Raw genomic sequence first — 13,036 nt, 5'->3', positions numbered from 1 at the left:
TCTGCTTTTCATTGGCAGGTTTTCTGATCATGGTCCTTAATTTATAAACACAATTTTTCTCCACACGGATATTATATATGGAATAATCGGGATATTGTTTAAAAATACTTCTTTGTTTTTAGAATATTGGTTCCGAAATAATATCCTATTGGTGAGCCAACTGGTAAAGGCAGAGGGTATTTTACTCAGTTATAAGGAATTCTTATCACTTTACAAGGTCCCTGTAACACCTAAAGATTGCAATTGTTTTAGATGCCATTCCCTCAGGTGTTGCTCTGTTATTCAGGAACATGTCAAGACCTGACCCTCAGAGCCTACCTTCTATTGACCCTGTTGACTCATCAGTAGGAAATATTTGTTTCTCTTTTGGTCCATTCAACAACAGAGCGATACAAACCTTTTTTCAGCAGGATGTTGTATACCTTATGTCATGCCTTATTGGAATGGATTTATTGATAATATCTGTTGGAAAAAGGTTTGGATGTTGCCACACACATACCTACTTGTTAACAAAATTAAGGAAGTTTCCTTTAAAATTATTCATAAATATTATCCTGCCAACCACTATATGAAGACGTTTAAGGAAAACATCAACTCAAATAGATCCTTTTGTAATGACCACCCAGAAACAGTGTTGCATCTTTTTTGGCATTGTATTCATGTAAGAAAACTGTGGCAAGACATCAGTAGATTGATAATTGAACACATCTATGAAGATTTTACACTATTGTGGCGAGATGTACTGTTTGGATTCTTTACATAAGAGAAATAAGATGAAACATTTTTATGTAATTAATTTCATTATTCTTTTGGCCAAATTTCATATACACAAATGTAAATTTACAAACAAAAAAACCCACAATTTCTTACCCTACAAAAATAAATTGAACTGTATTTTAAAACAGTTAAATACTCTACTAACAAAAAAGCTGTTAGAATTGTAAGTGTATGTATGGCTTGTGTAATTGTGTAATTGTAATGTGATGTGATATTGTACCCCCTAGCGCGATTGTCCATTGTATATAATCTATATATACTTGTGTTCCCTTGTGTACTTTCTGTATTGATTTGTTGTTAATAAAAAATTTAAATATATTTTAAAAAACACAGAGGGGGGCGCTCAAGATGGCGACATGAGAGGGTGTAACATTTCTAGCTGAGGAACCATTTAAGGGTTTTCTCACAAAGTTTATAGTTTTAGACTGCAGTTGAAATGTGTTTGTTTTTTCCACAAAAAATGATATCTAACCATACAATTTAGCTATTTTGAATAATTTTGTAATTAATCAAACCATTTAAATATATTTTTGACGATTTCCAACGAACAAGCTAGCTATCGAAAAGTTTCAGCGTTACGTTAGTTAAGTTAGCCTGCTAACGTCTTCATAGCTAGTAGCATGGAATCAGGACATGACCAGACTGTTGCTGAGATAATGGATGTTGAAACTTCCAAGCAGAATATAGGCATTGTTGAAACTCACTCATATGCTTGCAGTGTAAAAAGGTGGGTGAATGTGATTCATACCGAATACCCCAACCAAGGAGCAACTTCCAAAGAAGTTGAGAAGTGAACCATCACTGAGCCAGCTACAGGACAACATCGTCCGCATCCTCACGGCAAAAATCAAAGAGTGCAGATGACATCATGAATTTGGTATAAAAGAACACTATCAGCATCGTTAACCTGAAGAAATCGATTGATTTCAATGCTGAGGAAGTCAAAACTGAAGCAGCAGAACGCAACATTGAAAATTCAGGTTGCAAAGCAGGAGAAGAAACTCACTGAAATGGAGTCAAAGGTTAACGAGAATGACTGGTAAATCGAAGAAGGAATCTTCGAATTTATGGAATAGCAGAAAAATCTGACGAGAACATCAAAGCAAGAGTGAAGGACATTTGCAGGGCAATGGTCCCGCAGGAGGAGCGAAGTGTTGTTGCAGGTTCTCCGGATGTAGTGCACAGCCTGGGTAGGCTGAGAGATGGGGAAAACAACCAGCCACCACGACCAGTGATCATGAGATTCATCTCCAGGGGCCTGTTGCACAAAAGTAGAATTAAGACATCCGGGATAAATGACTCAGCTGAGCTCAATGAAGCCAAAACATGTGCGTCCAGGCTTAATTGGTTGCACAAAGACCAAGCCAGGATGAGCAGACACGGATTCATTAAACCAGGTGAAACCAATCCTGGATAGGTGCGCGCTCACGGCTCACTCAAATAGACCCCGCCACAGATCACAGATTAACTGATTTACCATGGCAACTAGAGCCGCGTACTTTTCCCCGTCGGAAGCACAAATCCTCATGGAGGCATACGAGGAGGTAAAAGATATAATTAAGAAGAAAGGCAACACCGCCACAGTGATAAAGCAAAGAGAAAAAGCGTGGCAAAGTATTGCAGACCGCCTGAATGCGTAAGTAGTGCACAATTACACACTCACCGCTCCGCTGAAACATCACAATTACAATTCAAATATTTAATTCACATCTCCAAAAATGCAGTTGTACTGTAATTATGAAACGGTTAAATTTTTAATTGAAATGCACTGCAGATATGAGTGAAATTGTGTAAAGTAACTCCATCACACTGTATAAAGCTATGATAAATTTTTTGATATTTTTACTGAAAACAAGACAAAAATACCAAGTAATTTTTTGCAGTGTGACTCCATTAAATGTGTGTGTGTGTGTGTGTGTGTGTAGATTAAACATGAACGGGCCAAAACGGACATGGCAGCAGGTCAAAATCAAATACAAGAACATTCTGCAGAATGGTATGGTCCCTGACTAATATTTAACAAAGCACAAGCATATATTGTACCCAGAAGGTGCCTGCTCACACATTGTCTGTACTGTTTTAGCAGTGAAAAAGAATACCCACAGACAAGGCACGGGTGGTGGGTCACCAAAGGCTGACCTTACCCCAGCAGAGGACATGGCCTTGGAGCTAAATAAAGGCAGGCCCGTCTTAGAGGGGATCCCTGGGGGGAAAGAGACGAGCATAGGTTCCTCCCAAGATGCCACCCGCTTCATTCAAGGTATGTCCTTCCATCTCTACATGGGATACAACCACATTCATATTGAATCAATTTGGACTGTCTGACTTTGGTTTACATATTGCCTTGCAGTGCCTGGCAGCACTGTGTTCCTGTTAGAGCCACCAGCACAAGCACCAGACGATGCTGATCCAGTGAGTACTCCATCAAAGGCATACTGTAGGCCTGGCATGTCTTGTCTACTAGCTTCAATATGAATCCGATTAAATGTGATAGGGTGAAGGCCCCAGTGCAGCAGCAACAGCACATGATGGAGACGATGATGAGGAGGAGACCATCTCTCTGGATTCCAGAAGGCATGAGGTATCATGTTAAGACTGTGAAAGTACTATTTACTCTACAATGGTGAGGAGTCCTCATCAAAATAAAAATCTAATTTCTTTTACAGGACCCAGATGCTATACAGTGGGAAAACCAGCCTGGCAACATAGTGCGTATTAATAAAAGGACACCACATCCTGCCAAATTCCAGCTGCGCTAATTGTATTGTGTTCACAGAGCTCACAAGCTATCAGAAAGTTGTATGGCAACCACCTCCGGCGCCAAATAGAACTGGCAGACATAGACATTCAGTACAAGAAGAAAAAGATGGAAAATCTTGCACTGGAGTCCGAAATAAAAAAGAGGACAATTAGGAAACTGGACCTTGAAATAAAAAAACTTGAGAGGGAGGTGAGATATGCCTTCAATGTACACTGTATGCTAACTGTAACACAAATGTATTAATCATTATTTTTCTTTCCTCCCCCAGCTCCAAGAAGATGACACAGCTCAAAATAAAAAATTAGGTATATTCTCGTAAAGTCAAGTGAGCCATGACATATGAGCTCTTATTGTGAGCACACAGGACGGTGGCATCTTTCTAAGTTTTTTTTAATTTTCCCAGCAATCAGTACAACCAAGTCATCGTTATAAGGCATCGCCCTCTTTTGCCCACCCCCCCAGCACCAGGTGTGGCCACTAGCCTATATGAAGGCCCAAAATTGTGTGTTCCTTTCTGCTCTGACAATGGCATGCCCATTCGTGCGAGATGTGGTGGATGAAGAAGCACTTGTGCTGAGGAGAGCCTTCAGGCGAGGAAGGGTCTTCAGGGACCGGTTGGACCCACTGGCCTTCCCTGATGACCATCTATATGAAAGATACAGGTTTTCTGCAGATGGCATCAGGTATCTATGCAGACTACTGGGTCCCAGGATTAAGCACCGCACTGCACGGAGCCATGCACTGAGTGTGGAGCAAATGGTTTGTGTGGCCTTGCGCTTTTTTGCTAGTGGAGCCTTCCTGTACTCAGTGGGGGATGCAGAACAGCTGAACAAGGCCACAATTTGCCGCACAATAAGGAGTGTGTGTCTGGCTATCAAAGCATTAGCAGATGTCTTCATCTCCTTCCCTGGCCACAGAAGACTCTGTGACATCAAAGAGGAGTTCTATAGGATTGCAGGTAAGAGGATCTACAAATTACAGGACAACTGTTAACACATAGTAGGATACTCATTACTTTGTGTGACAGGTTTCCCCAATGTCATTGGTGCAGTGGACTGCACACACATAAGGATAAAAGCCCCTCAGGTGCCCATGAGGCCGATTTTTGTGAATAGGAAATCCTTTCACAGCATTAATGTTCAGGTGAACATAACTTTTTGATATTGTCCATTGACGAACACTCTGCATTGCCAGTGATGTGCATTGATTGGTGTAATATTCCTCATCTTATGATTTCAGATGGTCTGCAATGCTGACTGTGTGATCAGCAATGTTGTGGCAAAATGGCCTGGCTCAGTCCATGACTCCAGAATCTTTCGGGCCTCTGAAATCTATCACAAGGTAAGCCACACAACCCCTATTTATAACCATCATGGCTGTGTCAAGAATATCACTGTGTTTATGAGGTAGTAATGATGAGATTTTGTGTTGACAGGTGAATTCTCTGGTGTGTTGCTGGGAGACAGGGGTATGGCTGCCAGCCTTTTCTCCTGACACCTTTCACAGACCCCCAGGAAGCATAGCAGGCCTACAACCATGCCCATGCCAGGACCAGGGCCAGAGTTGAAATGACCTTTGGCCTCCTGAAGGCACGCTTTCACTGCCTTCACAAATTAAGGGTCAGCCCTGTTAGGGCATGTGATATTACTGTGGCTTGTGCTGTCCTCCACAATGTGGCCTGCCTGAGGAAGGAGAGGGCCCCCAGAGTGCCACCAGCCATGGACTGGGACAATCCGGCAATCTTCCCTGATGACGACAGTGGTCGGCTGCTGAGGGACCAATATGTGTTGAATTATTTTAGTTAGTATGTGTGCTTTCAATTTTGGTTAAATATGTCCTGCGGTGGCAGAGGAATTTGGTTTTTTTGGGTTCGTTTTTGACGAATTTGGCCTCTTATGATGTTTGTGCGGTATACTGTGTGTAATACAAGGCTGCAGGGAGGCTACTGCATCCATTCATTTGTCTGTTCAGTTGATGTGTATGGATTTGTCCTGCATTTATTTTAGTGTGCAGACATGCAGGGTGTGTTATATACAGACCTTTGAATGTGTATGTCTCATTTTGTATAATATGCTTGGATTCTGTGCTTTCCATCTTGTAGAGTCACTGTGACTTCAGTTTCGAAAGGAGCTGATGGTTTACCTGCTTTGTTTTGTCCTTATTCAATAAAGGAACATAATGTTACACATTGTGTTTTTATATTCATATGGAATGTGTATTTGTTTATATGACAGAGTACTAGGGCCACACTGAAGAAAAAGGATAAAGTCATAAATTTATGAGGCTGGTTCTTTCTGCAGAAAAGCTACATATTGTTTTTACAGTTTTGATACTTATGACAATGTGATACTTAATATTCTGGCACATCAGCATGTCTTTGTTTATGAAACCATACTGAAGTACAATTTCACGAAATGCCCCACATCTGTCATTTTAACAACTGTCCTCCTTTAAAACAACTGGTTACAATATTATGACTTGTGTTTTTTTCCCCTCTGTGGCCCTAATATTCTATCATTTTATATATAGCCTTATAGTCTATGGGAAACTGTAAATTATCTAATGATAGCAACATCTAAAAATCATTTTTTATCCTAAATCATTGAAATTAATGATCACAAACGTTTAAATAATAAGTGGGTCTAGTTATATGTGATAACAATGTATAGTGAGCAGTGAAATAACTATTGGTGACTGCTGACTGACATTAGGGATGAGATTAAATAGATCCTGGAATTTAGCCTGGTCTGGAGCAGGCTAGCTCCACAGAATAAATCTCCATGGTAATTTATACCATAACATATCCTCCTGCCCCCTATCCATCTTTAGTGCAACCGGATTACGGATCAATTGAGCCAGGATCACCAAGATATCCTGGCTTAATCCCTTATCCTAGTTTTGTGCAACAGGCCCCTGGACAGCGAGGGATATGACATGGAAAAGTGCAAAGAAAAATGACCATTTAAAGAAGAACAACCTGAGGTTCAACAAGGATCTGACTGCATTTCACAAAGAAGCTCGGAATCGTCTGTGGCAAATGATTGAGAGAGTAAGGAAGGAAGAGAAATGTGCATACTTTGCGGGAGCCAAGGCTTTTGATAATTGAAGGGAAATTCACGCTGATGCCTAGCTTGTTGACTGCTGGATTTATCAAGTGAGATGTGCAGGACTGAGTTTTATTTGCATCTGATAAAGCTTTTTATCTATTGAGGAAAGAGCATTGTTTGTGTGAGCCAAACTTTTTTTATATATATATATATAATTAAAAAAAAATTATGGCAGGGAAATTCGCACTGACACTTGGTGGCTATTCGTTTACCAATCTATGGTATAATGTTATTTGCAATTGTATAACAATATAATTTAGGTCAACCACTTGCGTGGCGCAAAGTACAAAAAAAAGAGACTGTTTTTATTTGCAACTAGTGAGAACTTTTCTTTTTGTGAGAACCCGATTAATGTGAACGTATACAAGTTTAATATTCTCCATATAATCACTGTGATAGTAAATGTCCATTTCTGTTTTTTCAATTATTTATTTCACCTTTATTTAACCAGGTAGGCAAGTTGAGAACAAGTTCTCATTTACAATTGCGACCTGGCCAAGATAAAGCAGAGCAGTTCGACACATACAACGACACAGAGTTACACATGGAGTAAAACAAACATACAGTCAATAATACAGTATAAACAAGTCTATATATACGATGTGAGCAAATGAGGTGAGATAAGGGAGGTAAAGGCAAAAAAAGGCCATGGTGGCAAAGTAAATACAATATAGCAAGTAAAACACTGGAATGGTAGATTTGCAGTGGAAGAATGTGCAAGGTAGAAATAAAAATAATGGGGTGCAAAGGAGCAAAATAAATTAATTAATTAAATACAGTAGGGAAAGAGGTAGTTGTTTGGGCTAAATTATAGGTGGGCTATGTACAGGTGCAGTAATCTGTGAGCTGCTCTGACAGTTGGTGCTTAAAGCTAGTGAGGGAGATAAGTGTTTCCAGTTTCAGAGATTTTTGTAGTTCATTCCAGTCATTGGCAGCAGAGAACTGGAAGGAGAGGCGCCAAAGAAAGAATTGGTTTTGGGGGTGACTAGAGAGATATAACTGCTGGAGCGTGTGCTACATGTGGGAGATGCTATGGCGACCAGCGAGCTGAGATAAGGGGGGACTTTACCTAGCAGGGTCTTGTAGATGACATGGAGCCAGTGGGTTTGGCGACGAGTATGAAGCAAGGGCCAGCCAACGAGAGCGTACAGGTCGCAATGGTGGGTAGTATATGGGGCTTTGGTGACAAAACGGATTGCACTGTGATAGACTGCTTCCAATTTGTTGAGTAGGGTATTGGAGGCTATTTTGTAAATGACATCGCCAAAGTCGAGGATTGGTAGGATGGTCACTTTTACAAGGGTATGTTTGGCAGCATGAGTGAAGGATGCTTTGTTGCGAAATAGGAAGCCAATTCTAGATTTAACTTTGGATTGGAGATGTTTGATATGGGTCTGGAAGGAGAGTTTACAGTCTAACCAGACACCTAAGTATTTGTAGTTGTCCACGTATTCTAAGTCAGAGCCGTCCAGAGTAGTGATGTTGGACAGGCGGGCAGGTGCAGGTAGCGATCGGTTGAAGAGCATGCATTTAGTTTTACTTGTATTTAAGAGCAATTGGAGGCCACGGAAAGAGAGTTGTATGGCATTGAAGCTTGCCTGGAGGGTTGTTAACACAGTGTCCAAAGAAGGGCCAGAAGTATACAGAATGGTGTCGTCTGCGTAGAGGTGGATCAGAGACTCACCAGCAGCAAGAGCGACCTCATTGATGTATACAGAGAAGAGAGTCGGTCCAAGAATTGAACCCTGTGGCACCCCCATAGAGACTGCCAGAGGTCCGGACAGCAGACCCTCCGATTTGTCACACTGAACTCTATCAGAGAAGTAGTTGGTAAACCAGGCGAGGCAATCATTTGAGAAACCAAGGCTGTCGAGTCTGCCGATGAGGATGTGGTGATTGACAGAGTCGAAAGCCTTGGCCAGATCAATGAATACGGCTGCACAGTAATGTTTCTTATCGATGGCGGTTAAGATATCGTTTAGGACCTTGAACGTGGCTGAGGTGCACCCATGACCAGCTCTGAAACCAGGTTGCATAGCAGAGAAGGTATGGTGAGATTCAAAATGGTCGGTAATCTGTTTGTTGACCTGGCTTTCGAAGACCTTAGAAAGGCATGGTAGGATATATATAGGTCTGTAGCAGTTTGGGTCAAGAGTGCCCCCCCCCTTTGAAGAGGGGGATGACCGCAGCTGCTTTCCAATCTTTGGGAATCTCAGACGACACGAAAGAGAGGTTGAACAGGCTAGTAATAGGGGTGGCAACAATTTTGGCAGATCATTTTAGAAAGAAAGGGTCCAGATTGTCTAGCCCGGCTGATTTGTAGGGGTCCAGATTTTGCAGCTCTTTCAGAACATCAGCTGAACAGATTTGGGAGAAGGAGAAATGGGGAAGGCTTGGGCGAGTTGCTGTGGGGGGTGCAGTGCTGTTGACCGGGGTAGGAGTAGCCAGGTGGAAAGCATGGCCAGCCGTAGAAAAATGCTTATTGAAATTCTCAATTATGGTGGATTTATCAGTGGTGACAGTGTTTCCTATCTTCAGTGCAGTGGGCAGCTGGGAGGAGGTGTTCTTATTCTCCATGGACTTTACAGTGTCCCAGAACTTTTTTGAGTTAGTGTTGCAGGAAACAAATTTCTGCTTGAAAAAGCTAGCCTTGGCTTTTCTAGCCTTGGCTTTTCTTACTTACTTACTTACTTCTTATTACTGCCAGGGGAATCCGTAATATTTTGAAAAGGAAATCTTTATTTTTGTATTGTAGGGGTAAGAGTGACGACTTTTATTTCATTCAAGAAACTCATGCCTGTTCCACAGATACTGCGTTTTGGAAGTGTCAATGGGGGAATGACATTTGGTACTAACCGGTCAGCAGGTGTCGCTATTTTAAAAGGCAACTTTAAGGGTCATATATTGAGTCAATAAGCAGATAATACAGGGAGATTGATTATACTATTGGTAGATGTCAACCACATTCAATTCATTGTTGTAAATACTTATGCTTCCAATAACAAGTCAAGTAACTGTATTTTATTTAGATACATTGAGAGGAAAATAAGTAAAATTATGTCTACATTTCCATTGGCCAAAGTAATATGGGGTGGAGATTTTAATACAGTATTACATGATCATCTAGATAGATGGCCTCCTAAGGATAGCAATTATGTTTGTGAGATAAGGAATATATGTCTAAGGTTAGGTGTTCTAGATATTTGGAGACATAAGAACCCAGATAAGATTGTTTACATGGAGTACCAAAGATTTATCTATACAATCCCGTATTGATTCCTGGCTGATATCTGAAGATATGGCTGACAAGGTTGATACAGTCTCGATTGAACCATTGATTTTAACAGACCACAAAGTGATATCAATAAAGATAAATATGCATGATTTGTCAACAAAAAAGTTAGTAAATGTTACTGGAAAATGAACAAGACTTCACTAGAGAATGAAGTATTTAAGAAGGAAGTAGCAGGAATTATTGATAAATACTGGAATTGTGCCTGTGTTATGAATATGTTTGGAAGTTACTGGGAGATAATGAAATTTGATATAAGACTTTTGGCTATTTTATTGGGGAAAGAAGTTGATGTGCCAAGAGAGAGAGAGAGAATATGACATCATAAAGGGAATAATGGATTATACTAAAAAAAAACGAAACTAACTAATCAGGAATTACTGGAGCTATAATTATTGCAAATGCAGTTAGACTATATCTACGAGGAAAAGGCCTATATCAAGACGAAAATGGATGGAAGAGGAGGAGATAAATACAAAATATTTTTTTTATTCAGAAAAAAGGTCAGGCGAAAAGACTTCCATATGTATGTTAATGATTAATAATACTCCCAATGAAAACCCAAAAGAAATCTCTCAGCATGTTGCCCAGTTTTATCAGAATCTGTATACATCAGCCCAGCCAACTTCCAATATGGATCTTTTCTTAGACAATGTAGCAAACATTGCTAAGAAGATAGATAATGATTTCAGGGATTTTTGTGATGAGTTATCTGAAATTGAGATAAAAGACTGTATTAAAAGCCTTAAGGACAATAGCTCCCCTGGAAATTATGGTTTAATAAGCAAGTTTTATAAAGCATTCAACAATAAATTGATTCCTTTCATTCTTGCTATGTTTCAAGAATCAATAGAAAAAGGGGAGTTACCGGCTTCCTTAAAGCAAGGTGTAATTACTTTGATTTCCAAACCTAATAAGGATACTCTTTATATAGATCAATGGGGACCCATTAGCCTGTTGAATAATGATGGGAAATGATTTGCCCTTGTATTTGCTAAGAGGTTGAAACAAGGCTTGCATCATATAATTGATGAAGAACAATCTGGTTTTATGCATGGTCGACACATTAGTAATAACATCAGGTTGATCTTAGATATGATTGACTATAATGACCTCATACTTGATGATAGTTTTCCTATGTTTGTTGATTTTTATAAAGCTTTTGACACTGTAGAACATGCGTTTATGTTCAAAGCAATATGTTTTTTGGGGTTTGGTGACTTTTTTTGAAAGCAGTCCAAACTTTATATAGTGGTTGTACTAGCTCTGTAAAATTAGCTCACGGACATCCCAAAGATTTGGCATTAGGCAGGGCTGCCCAATTAGTCCATTTTTATTGGTTACTCAAATTATGGCTCTTCATATCAAGAAAGGGAATTTTCAAGGTGTTTCAGCACTTGGCAATGAATTTAAACTATGTCAACTGGCTGATGATACCACCATATTTTTAAGAGACAGGAATGAGGTTTCTAAAGCAGTTTCCTGTGTTGAAGACTTTTCCTTAGTTTCGGGTTGAAAATTAATATCAATAAGTCTTATTTCCACTCAAGGATTGTGTTTTACAGGAAGTATATGGTATCTCAATTAAAGATAAGGTTACTTATCTTGTAATTGTTATATGCAAGGATGAAAACTGAAAATGAATTGAACTTTAACCCCATTATTGAGAAAACAAAGAAGAAATTGAACCCCTGGTTGATGAGAGATATTTCGTTATACGGTCGGGCTTTATTATCCAAAGCTGAAGGGTTATCCAGATCGGTTTATGTCTCGTTATCACTTGACTTACCCCCTAAAATTGTAAAGGACTTAGATAAGATTCTTTATCATTTTATTTGGAGCAACAAGCCTCACTATCTACAAAAAGATATTCTCACTAAAACCCAAGAACAAGGAGGTCTTGAGGTTTGAGATTTCAATACTCTAAATAATACTTGTAAAATAAATTGGATTCTGAAGTATGTTAAGAACCAGAACAGTATTTGGAATGTCTTCCCTAAGTATTTATTTGACTCTGGTGGTGGTTTAGAATTTCTGCTTCGATGTAATTTTGATGTTGGTAAAATCCCAGTAAAGTTGGCCAAATTCCATAAGCAGGCAATTTTAGCTTGGATGTTAGCGTATAAACACAATTTTTCCCCTCACAGATACTTTTTATGGAACAACAAAGATATACGATTTAAAAATAAGTATCTTTTTCATAACTGTTCAAATTAAATATAAAATGACTTTGGTTGGTCAGTTACTGAATGAGGATGGATATCTACTCATTTAGGGAATTTCTTGATAAGATTAAATTTCCAATAACCCCAAAATAATATGCAATTGTTTTTGATGCGATTCCAAGGGGTGTTGTATCTCTTTGAAATTCCTCTGTGGTTGATGTAAGTAACATAGATTTACATGAAAATATATTCATTGGCAATATTAACATCAAAGATAAATGTAGTAATAAACCAATTAGGAATATTGTTTGTGACACTACAATTCCCTCAGCAAGACTCTTTTGGTCAGATATCTATGGTAATATACAATGGGGGGAAAGCATTGAGAATTGCTAACAGATATTGTATCAGTAACAACGTAAAGGAAGTTTCACTTAAAATGTTACATAGAATTTATCCTGTGAAACATGTTTTGGAAAGATTCAAGATGAATATTGAATATAACTGTGATTTCTGTGGAATGGAGGAGACCATTTTGCATGTGTTTTTTGCCTGTATTTATAGTATCATTTTTTGGATTGACATACAGAATTTTGTTACAAAAAGAATAGGACCGATTGTACTATTTAATGGTTTGATATAATTATTTATTTCAGAAATTCTGACATGGATAAAGATGTAGTAATTTAATTCAACTGCTAATAATACTAGGTAAATTTCATATTCACAAATGAAAATGGTCTAAGTCAAAACCTAACTTTTTTTCACTTTATAAATTAGTTTAAACAATATGGCACTATTTTAACTAAAATGAAGAAAAAAACACAGGCAATTAAAACGTGTATTATTAATGAATATGATTAGTTTGTTTAGGATTCCTGGCAATGTAAATAGTTTGTTTGCTTGTGATTATTCCTCGTTTGTTGATATTTGT

General features: G+C 38.9%; 1 protein-coding gene across 4 annotated transcripts; it reads left to right on the top strand.

Moving 5' to 3' along the window:
* Positions 1-1,124: 1,124 nt before the first annotated feature.
* On the top strand, positions 1,125-5,743 carry LOC135562451 (putative nuclease HARBI1). Of its 4 annotated transcripts, XR_010459969.1 has the most exons (10): positions 1,125-2,773; positions 2,861-3,037; positions 3,128-3,189; positions 3,272-3,358; positions 3,444-3,485; positions 3,554-3,727; positions 3,807-3,843; positions 3,942-4,496; positions 4,778-4,879; positions 4,974-5,743. XR_010459969.1 is itself a non-coding variant. In XM_065004871.1 (5 exons), exons 2-5 carry the CDS (start codon positions 4,025-4,027, stop codon positions 5,103-5,105), a joined length of 822 nt encoding a protein of 273 aa, XP_064860943.1. In that variant the 5' UTR covers positions 3,655-3,843; positions 3,942-4,024; the 3' UTR covers positions 5,106-5,743. The 4 variants fall into 4 exon arrangements, 3 of the variants coding, with proteins under 3 accessions (XP_064860943.1, XP_064860942.1, XP_064860941.1); XM_065004871.1 differs by lacking the exons at positions 1,125-2,773; positions 2,861-3,037; positions 3,128-3,189; positions 3,272-3,358; positions 3,444-3,485 and adding an exon at positions 4,566-4,681 and having other exon boundaries at positions 3,655-3,843; XM_065004869.1 differs by lacking the exons at positions 1,125-2,773; positions 2,861-3,037; positions 3,128-3,189; positions 3,272-3,358; positions 3,444-3,485 and adding an exon at positions 4,566-4,681 and having other exon boundaries at positions 3,666-3,727; positions 3,807-4,496.
* Positions 5,744-13,036: the final 7,293 nt, after the last annotated feature.

This window comes from Oncorhynchus nerka, linkage group LG19, assembly GCF_034236695.1.
Source record: "Oncorhynchus nerka isolate Pitt River linkage group LG19, Oner_Uvic_2.0, whole genome shotgun sequence".
Classification (NCBI taxonomy): Eukaryota; Metazoa; Chordata; class Actinopteri; order Salmoniformes; family Salmonidae; genus Oncorhynchus; species Oncorhynchus nerka.
Note: the sequence above shows the minus strand (reverse complement) of the source record. Positions and strands in the feature narration are given on the sequence as shown.